Source organism: Pezoporus flaviventris, unplaced genomic scaffold (assembly GCF_033815535.1).
Source record: "Pezoporus flaviventris isolate CSIRO_AGI_PZ_B2104156 unplaced genomic scaffold, CSIRO_AGI_Pfla_v1 ptg000213l, whole genome shotgun sequence".
Taxonomy (NCBI): Eukaryota; Metazoa; Chordata; class Aves; order Psittaciformes; family Psittacidae; genus Pezoporus; species Pezoporus flaviventris.
In genome coordinates this window covers 12,093,302-12,107,311 of record NW_026892761.1, presented here as the reverse complement: position 1 = coordinate 12,107,311, position 14,010 = coordinate 12,093,302, and the positions used below count along the sequence as shown (strand labels likewise).

The 14,010-nt window shown below is 40.9% G+C and overlaps 1 protein-coding gene across 3 annotated transcripts in view; it reads left to right on the top strand.

Annotated features, from left to right (window-relative positions):
• Positions 1-14,010, top strand: part of ITCH (itchy E3 ubiquitin protein ligase) — a 66,622-nt gene that overhangs the window by 24,600 nt on the left and 28,012 nt on the right. For 2 of the 3 annotated variants that reach the window (XM_061442061.1, XM_061442060.1), the window contains exons 2-5: positions 5,803-5,893; positions 10,168-10,306; positions 12,471-12,595; positions 13,742-13,879. In XM_061442061.1, coding sequence (XP_061298045.1) covers positions 5,824-5,893; positions 10,168-10,306; positions 12,471-12,595; positions 13,742-13,879 — 472 coding nt within the window. In that variant the 5' untranslated portion in view covers positions 5,803-5,823. The remainder of the gene's footprint in view (positions 1-5,802; positions 5,894-10,167; positions 10,307-12,470; positions 12,596-13,741; positions 13,880-14,010) is intronic. The other variant, XM_061442062.1, reaches the window with a different exon arrangement.

Sequence of the window (14,010 nt, the reverse complement as noted above, 5' to 3'; positions counted from 1 at the left end):
CCATTTAGGCTTCTGGATTTTAAATTTCAGCAGATGTATTACGGCACAGACTACTTTGATTTTTACTGCCTTTCTAGTGAATAGGTGTAGTGCTGCTCGCATGCAGGAATGGCCATTCTGCTGTTAAAACCCTTTGTTTCCATTCCTTATATAAATATCCCTTGATGCAGACCTCATAATTGCTTCCCTTTCCAACATGTACTCAACAGTCTTATGTGTCTGTTCTTCCTGGTTGATTACTCAGCAGTTTATTTCTTTCTGTGTCTTGTTACTTATTTGGACAAAACTGACCATGTCCTTGAAACTTATTTTAGGGGAAAAAACTTATGAAAAATGTCAAACAATAAAACCAGCGCTGTCACTGGTTTTGAGTTTTTTAATTTAAAGATGAAACTTGAACAGTTAAAGTAACTGCAAATTTGCTAAACAAGTAAGTTGACAAACTAGCTGGCTCTGCCGGGGCTTACTGGGTGATTACAGCTAATGTTTGAGAGAACTTTTCCACAATATCCATGGCTTCAGTGAAAAAGAGGCTTCAGTGTATTGGGGAAAGGAGGGGGAGCATTTGTATTTTATTTCTCACACACAAAAAAGTGCCTTCAATGTGAACAGGTTACTCTGAACTTGCTCTGAAATACCTAATCTCACCTCTTCTTAATTGTATGTCATTCCCATCCCTGTTGATAAAAATAACTGTTGTAAAGGGGACATGTTACAGTTTATGTATTTTTTTCAAACAAAACTGTGCATATTTTACACTTTCCCCAGAAGCCTGTATTCCTGGGTTACACAGTGGGGTTGTCAAAATCACTGTTACTAGCTGTGGTAAATAAGCTTTTTCATGATGCAATGATATTTTTTACTGGGTTATTGAACCAGCAAATGCACTTTGGATTGGGAAGCCTGTAAAGAGCCTCTTTTGAGAATGAATTACTAAACATAAGGCTTACAGCAGCCAACAATGTGCAATTATTTCAGTAGTTTTTAAATTATAAAGAGCATGTGCCAACATATTTTCAGAGCTATGCATGTATAATACATAGTCACGGGGTTTCATTCTGACCTAGTTGTCTCTTCTATTCTTTGAAATAAATAGGAAACAGTATTACCTTCCTCAGTAAGCCAGTTATTTAACATGAATCCCATCACTGAATAAAGTCATTGTAAGTTGAATTGCTGTAATGCTCTGAAGATCTCTCAAGCCTTTGGCAGCATTTTATTTTGATGGGTACCCCCTGGTTGTGTAGGGTAAGAAGCTTCTTCCCACCTCTTCCCTCACTTTTCTTTAACCAAGAAGCACTCAAAGCTGCACTCAAAGTGTTCCCCACTACTTCTGATTTCTTAAAAGAAAAACATGAGGATCATCCCCTTCTGCCTTCCCTTTTCTTAGAGTGTTTGTAGCATCCGGTAGAATGCCTTTGTTATTCCACACTACTCCCACAAAAAAAAAATATCTGGTGATGAAATTTGCCGTCTTGGATTAAAATGCCACTGCAGATGATGCAGTTTAGCCTGGCAGCATCAGGTCATGCCATAGGAGAGGCTTCTGAGAAAGCTCACTATTAGAGGTGGAATTCAAAGAGCTGAATCCCAAGAGGATGCATGCACTGAATTTCCTACTGTGAGGGAGATTTATTTTCAGGCATGTTTGTTCAAACCTGCCTGAGTACGAACACTGGCATATGCAATAATGAAGCTGAGTGTAATTTATCTAATGATCTACGCATTATGGGAGCATGTTATAAAACCAGACCTCCTACCTACCTGGGAGTAAGTGTGCAGCCACCGAAGAAATTCAGGCAAGTGTTTGAAAGGTTACTTTTTAATGACAAGAAGATGTTAATTCTGTATTATTCTGTATTATATCTTTTTATGTACCATATTATATCTTTTTATATGCCACATAATTTGTCTTGTTCATTTCTGAGGAAATTCTACTTACCTGATCCTTTGCTGAGTATTTGTTATGCTGCCCTGCTCTCTCTGTGACAGCCTTCAAACCTTGCAGCTACTGTTTCTAAATTGCAGACTCTGGCAGGTTTCTTGGAAAAGGGTAGCAACATCTCAGGGCAAAAATGGCAATATAAGCCATAACATCATATAAAACAAAGCAAAACCAGGGAGAAAGAACCCAAACACACAAACCCAAATCAAAGCCCTAAATACGTATGAAGATGTGTGTAACTTTCTGCTACAGAAAAACTGCTTGCGTGTCCATTCTGGGTTTGTTGAAGTACTTTTTGCATTACAGTGAATTATAAAGCAGACACAGCTTCTTTATAGTGATTTCTCAGAGTATAGTTTTGCTCAGAAAATGGTTATTTATGACATAATTTGAAAGCAGTCATTGAGCTCATTTCTACTGGCAAGAGTTCTGAAAGTCTCCTGCAGTTAAAATACTTGTTGGTGTTCACACATGATGGCTCTTCACATCCAGTTGCTGACAGAACTGCTTGTCTTAAATAATTTGCTTTTCACAGAATCCTGAATGTGTTTTCTATTGTAATAAACCGAAATGGCAATATCTTAATAATGATTCCAGAGTGTATGTTGTCTTATTTTTGTGATTAAGTTTCTAAGCAGCCCTAGGCTGGTTTCGAGTTGAAATCCTACGCAGTGCTACTATTAAAAATAGCTCTTAATACAGTAATTTCTTACCAAAGAGACTTAATTTGTGTATTTGTTATATAAACAAAAGAGGAGCTAAATGCTAAAAATTAAGCTTAAATACAGAAATCAGATGGATATGTGTGACTTGAGGGGTTTATTGTGTTTTGCAATCTCTTTGTGCTTCTAAGTGTAGTTCATTAATCATCACAGATTCATATTTGACTACTGAATGTATTTTAGCCTTGTTTCCTAAGAAAATAAGGTGTATACAATCCCACCTGCTGATCCTGTTCAGCTCTTCCCCTTTTCCTGTGCGTTGCACTACAGACTTTGATAATTTCTGATCCGCTCCAGCAAAAAACTGAGGGAGATGGAGGTGTCAAAGTTGGTTAAATTTCTGAGTTATAAAAATCTGGACAGAGTGTATATATATGCGTGGTAGGGAAAAGGCTTGGAAAAGGCTTAGATTAGTGCCCAGCTGAGAGAGAAGCTGCAGTGTGAGTTCAGCTCTTCCTTGTTGGGTGCCTGGCATGGAACCAGGGATTCTGTTTGCTCAGTCTTTTTCAGCTGGTGATCAAGAAGAGCAGAAAAGCTGTTGGGAGTTGAGGTGTTTGAAAACATGAGAAATAGGCTGTTGAAGTGCAGGGTACAGGTAGATTGTTGCTTCCTGATTGTTTTCTTGGAACTCTTCCTGGTTAACCAATGGAGCTTGCTTTAAATGAGGAGCTGTTGGATATTGGCAAGTGTGTAATAAAGTAAGACTCCAAAGTTTGATTGCTCAAAAATAATTAGAAATGTTATGGCAGCTGAGAGAGCTCAACAATCAAGGCCAGATTGGACTGGCCTTGAGCAACCTGGTCTAGTGGAAGGTGTCCCTGCTGATGGCAGGGGATTTGAAGCGGGTGAGCTTTAAGGTCTCTTCCAACCCAAACCAGTCTGGGATTCTATGTGTAATGTAGTTTCTTTTCTTCTAGAAGCACTGGGAGGCAACAGGTTCTTTAAGTTGTGCCAAGACAGTTGTTAGTGAAAACCGTGTCTTGCGTGTATACATATGGTAACTCAGCACATGTTGCAGGACAGTCACTGCAGATGTGATTAAGCTGCTAGGATTTTTTCTGCATATTCTCAAATTGGTGGAATATTCATAAAGTCATGTTAATGAGTGTATTTTGCAAGCTTAGAAATGAAAGTGAGCTTTAGCATGTGCTCCTGAATAGATGTTGTATGCTGTATATGCCTACTATATGACTTCAGTTAGAATCCCCTTCAGTAATTGCATTTGTATTCTGGGCTGTATTATCTCTCCAGGTGGAAAATAGAAGCTCCTCTGTAAATGCAAACTCCTTGAGGCTATCCTGCATGTCTGTGTTGGTCATGGTGCTGTTCAGCTGCTTTTTTAAAGTATAAAGGACACACCTAGTGAGTTCAGTAGAAGGATCAGAATAAGAATCTTCCGTTAAATCTTCTACATTTAGACTACTTTTGAAATACTGATTTCAAAAGCTTTTTCACTTGAGCAGGATTTATATTTGTGTGATTTCCATCTGGAATCTAGTAATGAACAGTACTGAACTCCACTGATAACACTGCATACTGTTGCAGCAAGTCATTAGTACTCTTTTTGGTGGTATCAATTTCTCCAATAATTCAGTATCAGCAAGCTGTAGGATGCAAGAACTTCCCATTCTTCTTATCCCATTGGAAGCTACCTGTGGAATTATCAGTTTCATAGTAATTGTCTATTTCTCTAAAAAGAAAGTTGCCATATTCAGATCTGATCTCCTTCTACAAGTAATGTTGTGCACGCAGAGGGCAAGGGCTGTGCTTCGTTAGACCACTTGTGGTGTTATCAGTCCATTCATGTGTGTATAGCCTTTTGTGCTCAAGGTACAGATATTAGCGTGGTAGTTTCCATGGTGGAAAGAATATAGGGTGCAGAAAATTACCTGGGAGCTGGCATGTGGTATTTGATCTGCTCTGGGGTTCCAGTTTGGTGGCTGACCATGTGCAGCAATGGGCTGGGAGACGTGTGCATTCCCAATAGCCAGTCCCTTGGCCAGAGCAGCTGAGCCCTCACCAGGTGGGAACCCAGAGAGGGGTCAGACACAGAGGTGAATGAATGGGTTTGCAGTAGGTTATGACCACAGAACACAATGAGGAGGGAGCACGGCATGAGAGGGATGCAGTAAGTTGTATCCAGTGGGTAATTTGGAGTTTTCAAGAATCCATTCATTTTCCATTGAGTAATCTGCTGTAGAGGTTTATATTTAGTTTAGTTGGTAAGGGATACTGAGCTGAAGATGTGTCCTAAAAATGAATAGGAGACAAGGATGGCTGGACATTTCTAAAGTGATGTCTGTTTTTAAAGTAGTAGCATGCTGTTTCATTGCTGTCAATTTCGAAGCTCGATGATGCATATTGTACACTTTTTCTCCCCCTGCTTCCCAAAACCAAATACTGAATTGAATGAAGTTCAAAGAGTAGTAGGAATATCTGCGTGCTTTGGTGCTAGGAGTCCAGCCTAGCACGAGGTAGCACCCACTACCGCACCAGTGTGAGGACTGGGGTGTGGTAAGAGGTCAGGTTGAGCTCAGATGAAAGGTATCTTACCCTCTTTCAAAAGTGATATATTTCGTCTCTTAGTTAAGTGCTTTGTAGAATTACAGCCCCTCTCTGTTGACTTGATCTGAGTCAGTTCTGACAGATACAGAAATGGGTTTGTGTATTTAAATTTGAAATCCACTTTTTAATTGAATCATTCGTTTTCAGTCTTTTTCCTATGCTTGTGGGTTGTTTGGTTGATTTTTTAATATATAACCAAGTAATACTTGACATGGGCAGCTAAATTTACCCAGGACTTACAGCATCGAAATAGGCTGATACTTTCAGACATAAGAGGTACAGCAAACTTTGCAATGAGAATGTCATTCCCTCTCAGTTACTTGACAAATGGAAGGGACAAAATCAAAAGACCTCTTTTGTGTAGGACATGAATATTTACAGGTCGTGTAATAGTAGAGACTAAGCCCTTTGTAAACCATTTCCTGGACTGTGGGGAAAAAAAAAAGGAACTAGAAAGAAAACAAGCATGGTGGGTTTGTTTGCAGTATAATGTATCTACATGCCAAAAACCAGATGATTTAATTTTTGAGTTTCTGAGGATTGAAATGTTTACGTTGTGTCTTCATCCAGATTCAAGATCCAGCCCGTATTATGGCTGGCAGTGGGTCCAGATCAGGACCATCCAGTGGGTTATCCATGAAATCACAGCTTCAGATCACTGGTAAGCCTTTTGAAAGGAAATCTCTCTTCTGGTTAGAAACATAGAAGTGTTTTCTTTCTCACAATAAATTGCAAGTCACTAGTATGTTGTATTTTGGGGACTTTGGGGTTGCACAAAACCCAAGAAAAGTTGCATAGTAAAAGGTGACTTGGCATCATTACTTGACAGCTATTTTATTCAGGATTTTATCTAAAATGCATAAAAAAAAGGAGTAACTGTTTTTAAATGCTGTTAAGTAAATTGTACAGAACAGTCCTCTGAAATGTAATCCTGTATTATGATACTGCTTTCAGTTAACACTTGACATAATACCAAATCCAGCATTTACTCTTAACAATCTCAAGCTAAGTGAATGTAAACTGCTGTTCATTAAATCTGACTTATTGCTTCTCCCTTGTGACATGTTTTTGTGGCCACCATTATAAAGGAGCTTTAATAAACATATTGGTAAGAATACTGATGTAGTTGATCACCTGTAGATTACATTGGAATGGATTTGCCTGCCATGCTTTGCTTTTTCAGTGCCCCACCAACAGAGCAGCTGCTGAAACTTAATTCCCAAGTTTTACTCACTGTAACAAACTTTACTAAAGCATAAAGGCTGAAGCCTGGGCATATGAGATCTGTGGATGTAGACAGGTCTAGGTTTAGAAGCATCAAGGGTATATTTTGAATGCTCAGCATGGAAGATCTGTGGGTATATGCAGACATTTCACAAAGTTGGTATTATGGGGATGAAAAAGAATTGTCAAAAATAAGATGGGAAAGCTTTAGCTAGAAAGAAGGTTGGAATTGGGTAAGTTGTACTGGTTCTAGCTGTCACCTTGAGGTCACAAGCTTGTTTTTTCTCAGTGGGCTGTGACTCTTTATGAGAAAACTTGTTCCTACATGTTGATACTGGAGAGAAAAAGATAAAGAGGTTTGGAAGGGGATATATCCTTTACATAGCTATCTAAGGCGTACTCTGTTAAAGACCTGTGACTCACATAAAGAAAGTAAAATGAAAGAAATGGCTTTGTTTAGAAATTAGACTGTTAAGATATTTGTGTGGTTCTCAGTTTGTGAGAAGCTGAGCCATAGTCTGCAAGCAGACTATTTCCTGTGCAAGCAGGAGTTACTTTATCTGTAAACACCACCTGCCCTACCCTCAGCTCCCTGTTCCACTGTCTTCACTAGAATTAAATCAACTTTCAGGTTGTCTGGTTGAGAACAAACCTTGAAAGTAGGTAAAAGACTGCTGATTTGTGCTGCTTCAAAGTAGGTCTTGATGTCTTTGAGATAGCAATGTTAAGGCATGAAGTGCTGTAGTATAGAAGTACTGGAGACATGAGGGGAAGGGAAGGGGAGTTATTTGTGAGAATTAATGTTAGCTAACTGGAGTTAATTTCTGTAAGATGTCTTTAATAGAGAAAGAGTTTCCCTTGAGAGCAGTTCAGAGCAGTTTATACTAAGCTACTTGTCTAAATCTCTAAAGGAGCAGACTATAAAGGGAATCTACGTAGATTAGCCATATGGGCTTGAATTAGTCTTTTTTTAAGGATGTAGTGCAGCTGAGGTAAGTGACGAAAACCCAGGAGACCAAGTTGTTATTTGTTAGAACAGAGTGGACTTCACTGCCCAATTGGAATTATCTTAAGTACTGAAAATTGTCTTAAATACTGGCTTGTGAGTTTAGTGTTATGAAGGAACCAAAGAACACTCCTGATCCAAGAGCCAAAGGTCAGGGGTAGGCTGGTGCATACACATGCTGCTTTGCCTATATGGAGGCAGCATAGCCATGGTTGTTTGGAAAGACAGGAGTGTTACAGTCAATGATGTTGAGTGTTTAAAAACCAAACAAACCGAAAATCAAACCACCAAAAAAAACAACCAAACAACCAAAACACCAAGACATATGTGCCTGTTTATGTTCATCCCCATTCCTGTCCTGTGTGTTGTCCCATGTATTCTGTCCGTCCCCACCTCAAACCTCTAGAGCAGCAAGTCAAAGAATCGTATCTTAGAGAGTGGTTTGTGTTGGAAAGGACCTTAAAGCTCATCCACTTCCAACCCAGTGCCACGGGCAGGGACGCCTTCCACTAGAGCAGCTTGCTCCAAGCTGCGTCCAACCTGGCTTTTAACACTGCCAGGGATGGGGCAGCCACAGCTTCTCTGGGCACCCTGTGCCAGCACCTCAGAACCCTCACAGGGAAGAACTTATGCCTAAGAGCTCATCTTAATCTCCCCTCTTGTCAGGTTAAAGCCATTCCCCTTGGCCTGTCCCTACAGGCCCTTGTAAAAAGTCTCTCTCTAGATTTCTTGTAGGACCCCTTCTAGATCAGTAGAATCGTAGAATAGTTAAGGTTGGAAAGGACCTTAAGATCATCAAGTTCCAACCCCTTCCATGGGCCGGGACACCTCACACTAAACCATCTCACCCAAGGCTCTGTCCAGCCTGACCTTGAACACCACCAGGGATGGAGCATTCACAGCTTCCCTGGGCAACCCATTCCAGTGCCTCACCACCCTAACAGGAAAGAATTTCTTCCTTATATCCAATCTAAACTTCCCCTGTTTAAGTTTGAACCCGTTACCCTTTGTCCTGTCACTGCAGTCCCTAATGAAGAGTCCCTCCCCAGCATCCCTGTAGCCCCCCTTCAGATACTGGAAGGCCGCTATGAGGTCTCCACGCAGCCTTCTCTTCTCCAGGCTGAACAGCCCCACCTTTCTCAGCCTGTCTTCATATGGGGGGTGCTCCAGGCCCCTGATCATCCTCGTGGCCTCCTCTGGACTTGTTCCAACAGTTCCATGTCCTTTTTATGTTGAGGACACCAGAACTGCACACAATGCTCCAGGTGAGGTCTCACAAGAGCAGAGTAGAGGGGCAGGATCACCTCCTTCGCCCTGCTGGTCACGCTCCTTTTGATGCAGCCCAGGATACGGTTGCTTTCTGGGCTTATGTTCATTTTCTCATTGACCAACACCCCCAAGTCCTTCTCCGCAGGGCTGCTCTGAATCTCTTCTCTGCCCAACCTGTAGCTGTGCCTGGGATTTCTCCAACCCAAGTGCAGGACCTTGCACTTGTCATGGTTAAACCTCATGAGGTTGGCATCAGCCCACCTCACAAGCGTGTCAGGGTCCCTCTGGATGGCATTCCTTCCCTCCAGGGTATCAACCGAACCACACAGCTCGGTGTCATTGGCAAACTTGCTACGGGCGCACTCAATCCCACTGTCCATGTCACCGACAAAGATGTTAAACAAGACTGCTCCCAACACCGATCCCTGAGGGACACCACTCATTACTGGTCTCCAGCCGGACATTGAGCCATTGACCACAACTCTTTGTGTGCAGCCATCCAGCCAGTTCTTTATCCACGAAGTGGTCCATCCATCAAATTGATGTCTCTCCAGTTTAGAGACAAGGATGTCATTGGGACAGTGCTGAATGCTTTGCAGAAGTCCAGGTAGATGACATCAGCTGCTCTACCCCTGTCCATCAGTTCTGTAGCCCCATCATAGAAGGCCACCAAATTGGTCAGGCAGGATTTCCCCTTAGTGAAGCCATGCTGGCTGTCACCAAGCACCTTGTTGATTTTCATGCGCCTTAGCATGCCTTCCAGGAGAATCTGCTCCAAGATTTTGCCAGGCATGGAGGTGAGACTGACTGGTCTGTATTTACCTGGGTCATCCATTTTCCCCTTCTTGAAAATGGGGGTTATATTTCCCTTTTTCCAGTTGTCGGAAACTTCACCTGGCTGCCATGATTTTTTAAAAAAATGAAACTCAGAATTTGCCTATAGCTTTTCTGTAAGTTTGCATTGATACAGGACACTTAAACTTATTTTTCTTAATGATGTTTTTTTCACCAGAAGTGGTGGCAGTTTTCCATGATTCCTTAGTGAGGAAGACAGAGCATGTTTTTAGCTTTTTAACAAGCAAGTGTAATGAACTCCTGTAATTCTTTTGGCTGGTGATGGATGATGTTGTAGAAGATATTTTCTACTTTCAACACCTAAGCCCTTTTGTGGATCTTATACTGATTATTATTAATTATACTGTCTGATCCTACGGAAGTGCTGTTGCATATTTTAGGCATATGTGTGAGCTGTAGCATCATATAAAATGATCTGGAATGCAAGAGCATTTTGTCCATCTAATGTTGGTTGTTTTTTCTTGAATAGTGTTGTCAGGCATCAGTGACTTGATACTTGAATACTGAAGCACACAACTGAAAAATACTGTTTGCAATTGAAATCTTACTGAGTAAATTACTTTTTTTTTTTTTCTTGACAGTTATTTCAGCAAAACTCAAAGAAAAAAACAAATGGTTTGGACCCAGCCCTTACGTGGAAGTCTCCGTAGATGGACAGTCAAAGAAAACAGAAAAATGCAACAATACAAACAGTCCAAAGTGGAAACAGCATCTTACAGTGTAGGTTTGATGGTTTTGTTTTCCAGTTTACTAGAGCAAAGTTAATGCAAATGACAGTGGACTTCAGGTTTGTGTTTTTAAGGCAGGCCTTCAGTGTTACATGAAGGCGAGACATTTGTGTTAACTTCTGGAACAAGTTATCTTAGAATCATACATCACAGAATCACAGACTGGTTTGGGTTGAAAGAGTCTTAAAGTTCATCCAGTTCCAATCCCCTGCCACAGGCAGGGACACCTTTCACTAGACCAGGTTGCTGCAAGCCCTGTCCAACCAATACTGATACCAATTTGCCTGTTGTAAGGCTTCTCAAAACTCAAGGGAGCACAAGGGGCAGGTGAATACTTTATCTCTGAGAGCAACTTTCTAGGAAAAAAAATTTGTGAGTCCATTCTGTAGTATGAGCTCTCTTATGATGCTTGTTGTTCTGCTGTTGCCAGAATACTTTTAAGAAGGACAAGTTAAATATCTAGGCTTTTTAGTTTCTCTGATCACTGGGAGAGCTCCATTATTCCACAGGATATGCCTTATTCACATGCATTTTCTCACCTGCCATCATCTTGCTACAGAAGATTTGGTTAAATTTAGCAGTTTTGAAATGAGCATGTTTTGATTTGGCTTGTTTTGCAGCTAGAGGGAGGAGGATGTGAGTTACTGCTGTGACAGAAAATCTGTGTGCATGTGTTTCTTCTCCAGTAGGGGCTTTCCCAGTACATTACTGCTGGCATAGGTGTGTGGAGTGGAGAGTCTGACCACATAGGTAATCCTTGATCAAGAGCTTCCAGGTTTAGGGAGTGACACTGCTGGTGGCTTTTTCTAGGAGCAGAGATCAATAAATTCAGACTGTCTGTGTTTGGCAGAGGCTGCAGTATTGTGGTTTTATGACCTTATCAGCCCACAAAATTTTTCAGGGGGAACTGAGGCTCTTGTTTGGTCTATGTGGAGGCTGACGTTGTGGCTGGTTGTAGTGTGTCTGCTCTCTGGAAGGTATCTTTCCAGTTTATAGCAGCATGTGTTGAATGAAATTCAGATTGTTGTATCACTAAACCAAGTAAAAATGTGAGAAAAGCCTCAGGGAAGTGAAAGGGGTTAAAAATAAATGGTTGGATTCTTTGAATTACTTGGAATAAAGAGAAGCTGTTGTGATAGTTTGGTCCATAAGGGTCTTTTTTGATAGTAAACCTGGAACCAATTCTCCAGTGACATAATCAAATTAGCAAACTGTAGAAGTAATGCATCCTGCTCCTGGAGATGGTGAGGGGAGTTTATGAACTGTGAAGTCATGGGAGAGATAGTGTGTTCTTCTGGTCTCAGGAAATGCATTGTGAAGCCAGAAGTACACTAGTAAAATGCTAAATACTTTTGTATACATTCCTACTTTGTCAGAATACAGCGTTAGTATGTGCCAGCTTATGGGGGGAGCAGTCATTCTAAAAATAATTTTGAGCATTTCTGAGTACTTCACGTTTTATGGGGTGTCCTAATATGGGGCTTTTGACAAGGGTCTGTAGGGACAGGACAAGAGGGAATGGCTTTAACCTGCCAGAGGGGAGATTGAGATGAGCTCTTAGGCAGAAGCTCTTCCCTGTGAGGGTGCTGAGGCGCTGGCACAGGGTGCCCAGAGAAGCTGTGGCTGCCCCATCCCTGGCAGTGTTCAAGGCCAGGTTGGACACAGGGGCTTGAGTAACCTGTGGCAGGGAGTTGGAACTGGGTGATCTTTAAGGTCCCTTCCAATACAAACCAGTCCGTGATTCTGTGATTTTCTTCTCTTATAACCTGTACAGAAAGCAAATGCGTCTTCCCACTGCGTGAAAAATTCTCACATCGGGGTACGCAAATGCTGAACACTCGTGAAATGTGAACCTGCAAGAATCAGTCTGGTTTTTATAATCCTGGTTACACTCAGATGCTAATTGTGAGCTGATAGCTTTTCTGTAGCTATTTCCTTTGAAATAGTAATAGTAAAAAACATATTTTCTGAACAGCCTTGCAACAGTCTTGTATTTAAGTGACAGCCTGCATACTAGGATGTGATAGAAATGGTGTGATGTTAACCACTGCTGTTTCTTTGGTTTTCAGTGATTTTAAGTAGCAGTAGACTGGTCAGTTCATCCACTTTCCCTGCCAACAAATGGCCTTACTCAGTGCTTAACTTCTTCTTTTCAGAATTGTCACTCCTGTAAGTAAATTAAACTTTCGAGTCTGGAGCCATCAAACTTTAAAATCTGATGTCCTTCTGGGAAGTGCTGCTCTGGATATCCAAGAGACTTTGAAATCAAACAGTATGAAACGTAAGTGCTGCGTGCAGCTCTGTAGATGGCCTGTAAGGATTCCTTTTGTGGCTGCAGGCTGCATTTATGAGCTTCCTTCCACTTTTTCAGTGTGGAATATTTCGTTATAGACAGTCTGCTATGATGCCATTGAAAACCTGGTGTTTTTCACTTTACTGGTCTGTGCAAGAGGGAAAGCCTAGTTAAAGAAAAATGTTTCCTTTTATATAGCTGAAAAATCAAACTGAGATCTTCTTAATGTTAGGAAATGTATAAAGTTATTTTTGTTCTAAATAGTTTTTCATGCATTTCAGAAGCAGTTGGCTTTTAGGAACTATGTACATCCTGGGAAGGTTGAAAGAAATGTGGAATTCTGCACCCCTGCTACAGAATTTCTGTTGCTATGGCATAAAGCTTTGTGCTGTCACACTTAAGTTCTGTCCTTTTAAAGAAGTGTTTGCTTCTGAGCCTCCAGATGTGGGCATTATAAATGCAGCCTGTTGATAGCAGTGTAATAAGGTGTTGTCTTGCCAGAGTGTTACTGCCCTGCTGAATCTGGGTGAAAATTGCCCAAGGGGACCTGCATTGTGGTGTATGACACCGGATACCCTGCTGTAGTCACTGCATTTGTGTTTCAAACCATTTCATCAAGGACTGAAAAGCAGTTATTTACCCTGAAAATACCTTTGGTCTGGGGATATGATGCAAAATCTTCATGTTCTAAATGTGAATATTGATGTCCTTAAATAAATGTGAAATATTTTAATCAGGAAATAGAATTGATACCTGCTCCATGTAGGGATAAGGTGAATTCCATTTCCTAACTACAGGTTTTTGAAGGCAGGTGTATTAATTGCTTTAGAACTGTGAACAGAAACATGAGACTCAATCTCTGCTGTGATGATAATCCTTTCATTAGCCAACAACAAGCTTATGCTTCAATTTTCTCCTTTTTATAGAAATAGTAACTTTTTCCTGACATCTGGAAATGATTAATTCTATCACAAAACCCAGAAAACGTTACGGAGAGACAGGGTAGTAGTGCTGGGGTTTGTTTTGGTCTCTTTTTCCCCTCAATCACTGTGTTCTAAGAATGGCTTCTTGAATAAAATGTACTTTTTTGTCATGCAGTAAGATAAACCCCTGTTCTTCTCTGTACCTTTTCAGTTGAGCAGGTAGTGGTGACATTGCATCTTGTTGGTGACAGAGAGCCAGCAGAAGTAGTAGGAGATTTGTCTGTCTGTCTAGATGGCATGCAGGTAGATCCAGAGCTCCTAACCAATGGTGATGCCTCAAGTACAAGAAGTAAGTAATTTTCAATTCAAATGTCTTCTACATACATCTGGTATACAGAGGGGTTATTTTTTTTCTGGAGGCCTTAAGACAATGTTTTAATAATAACAGCAGTGGTTTCTATAACTTCCTGTTTGTAGAGA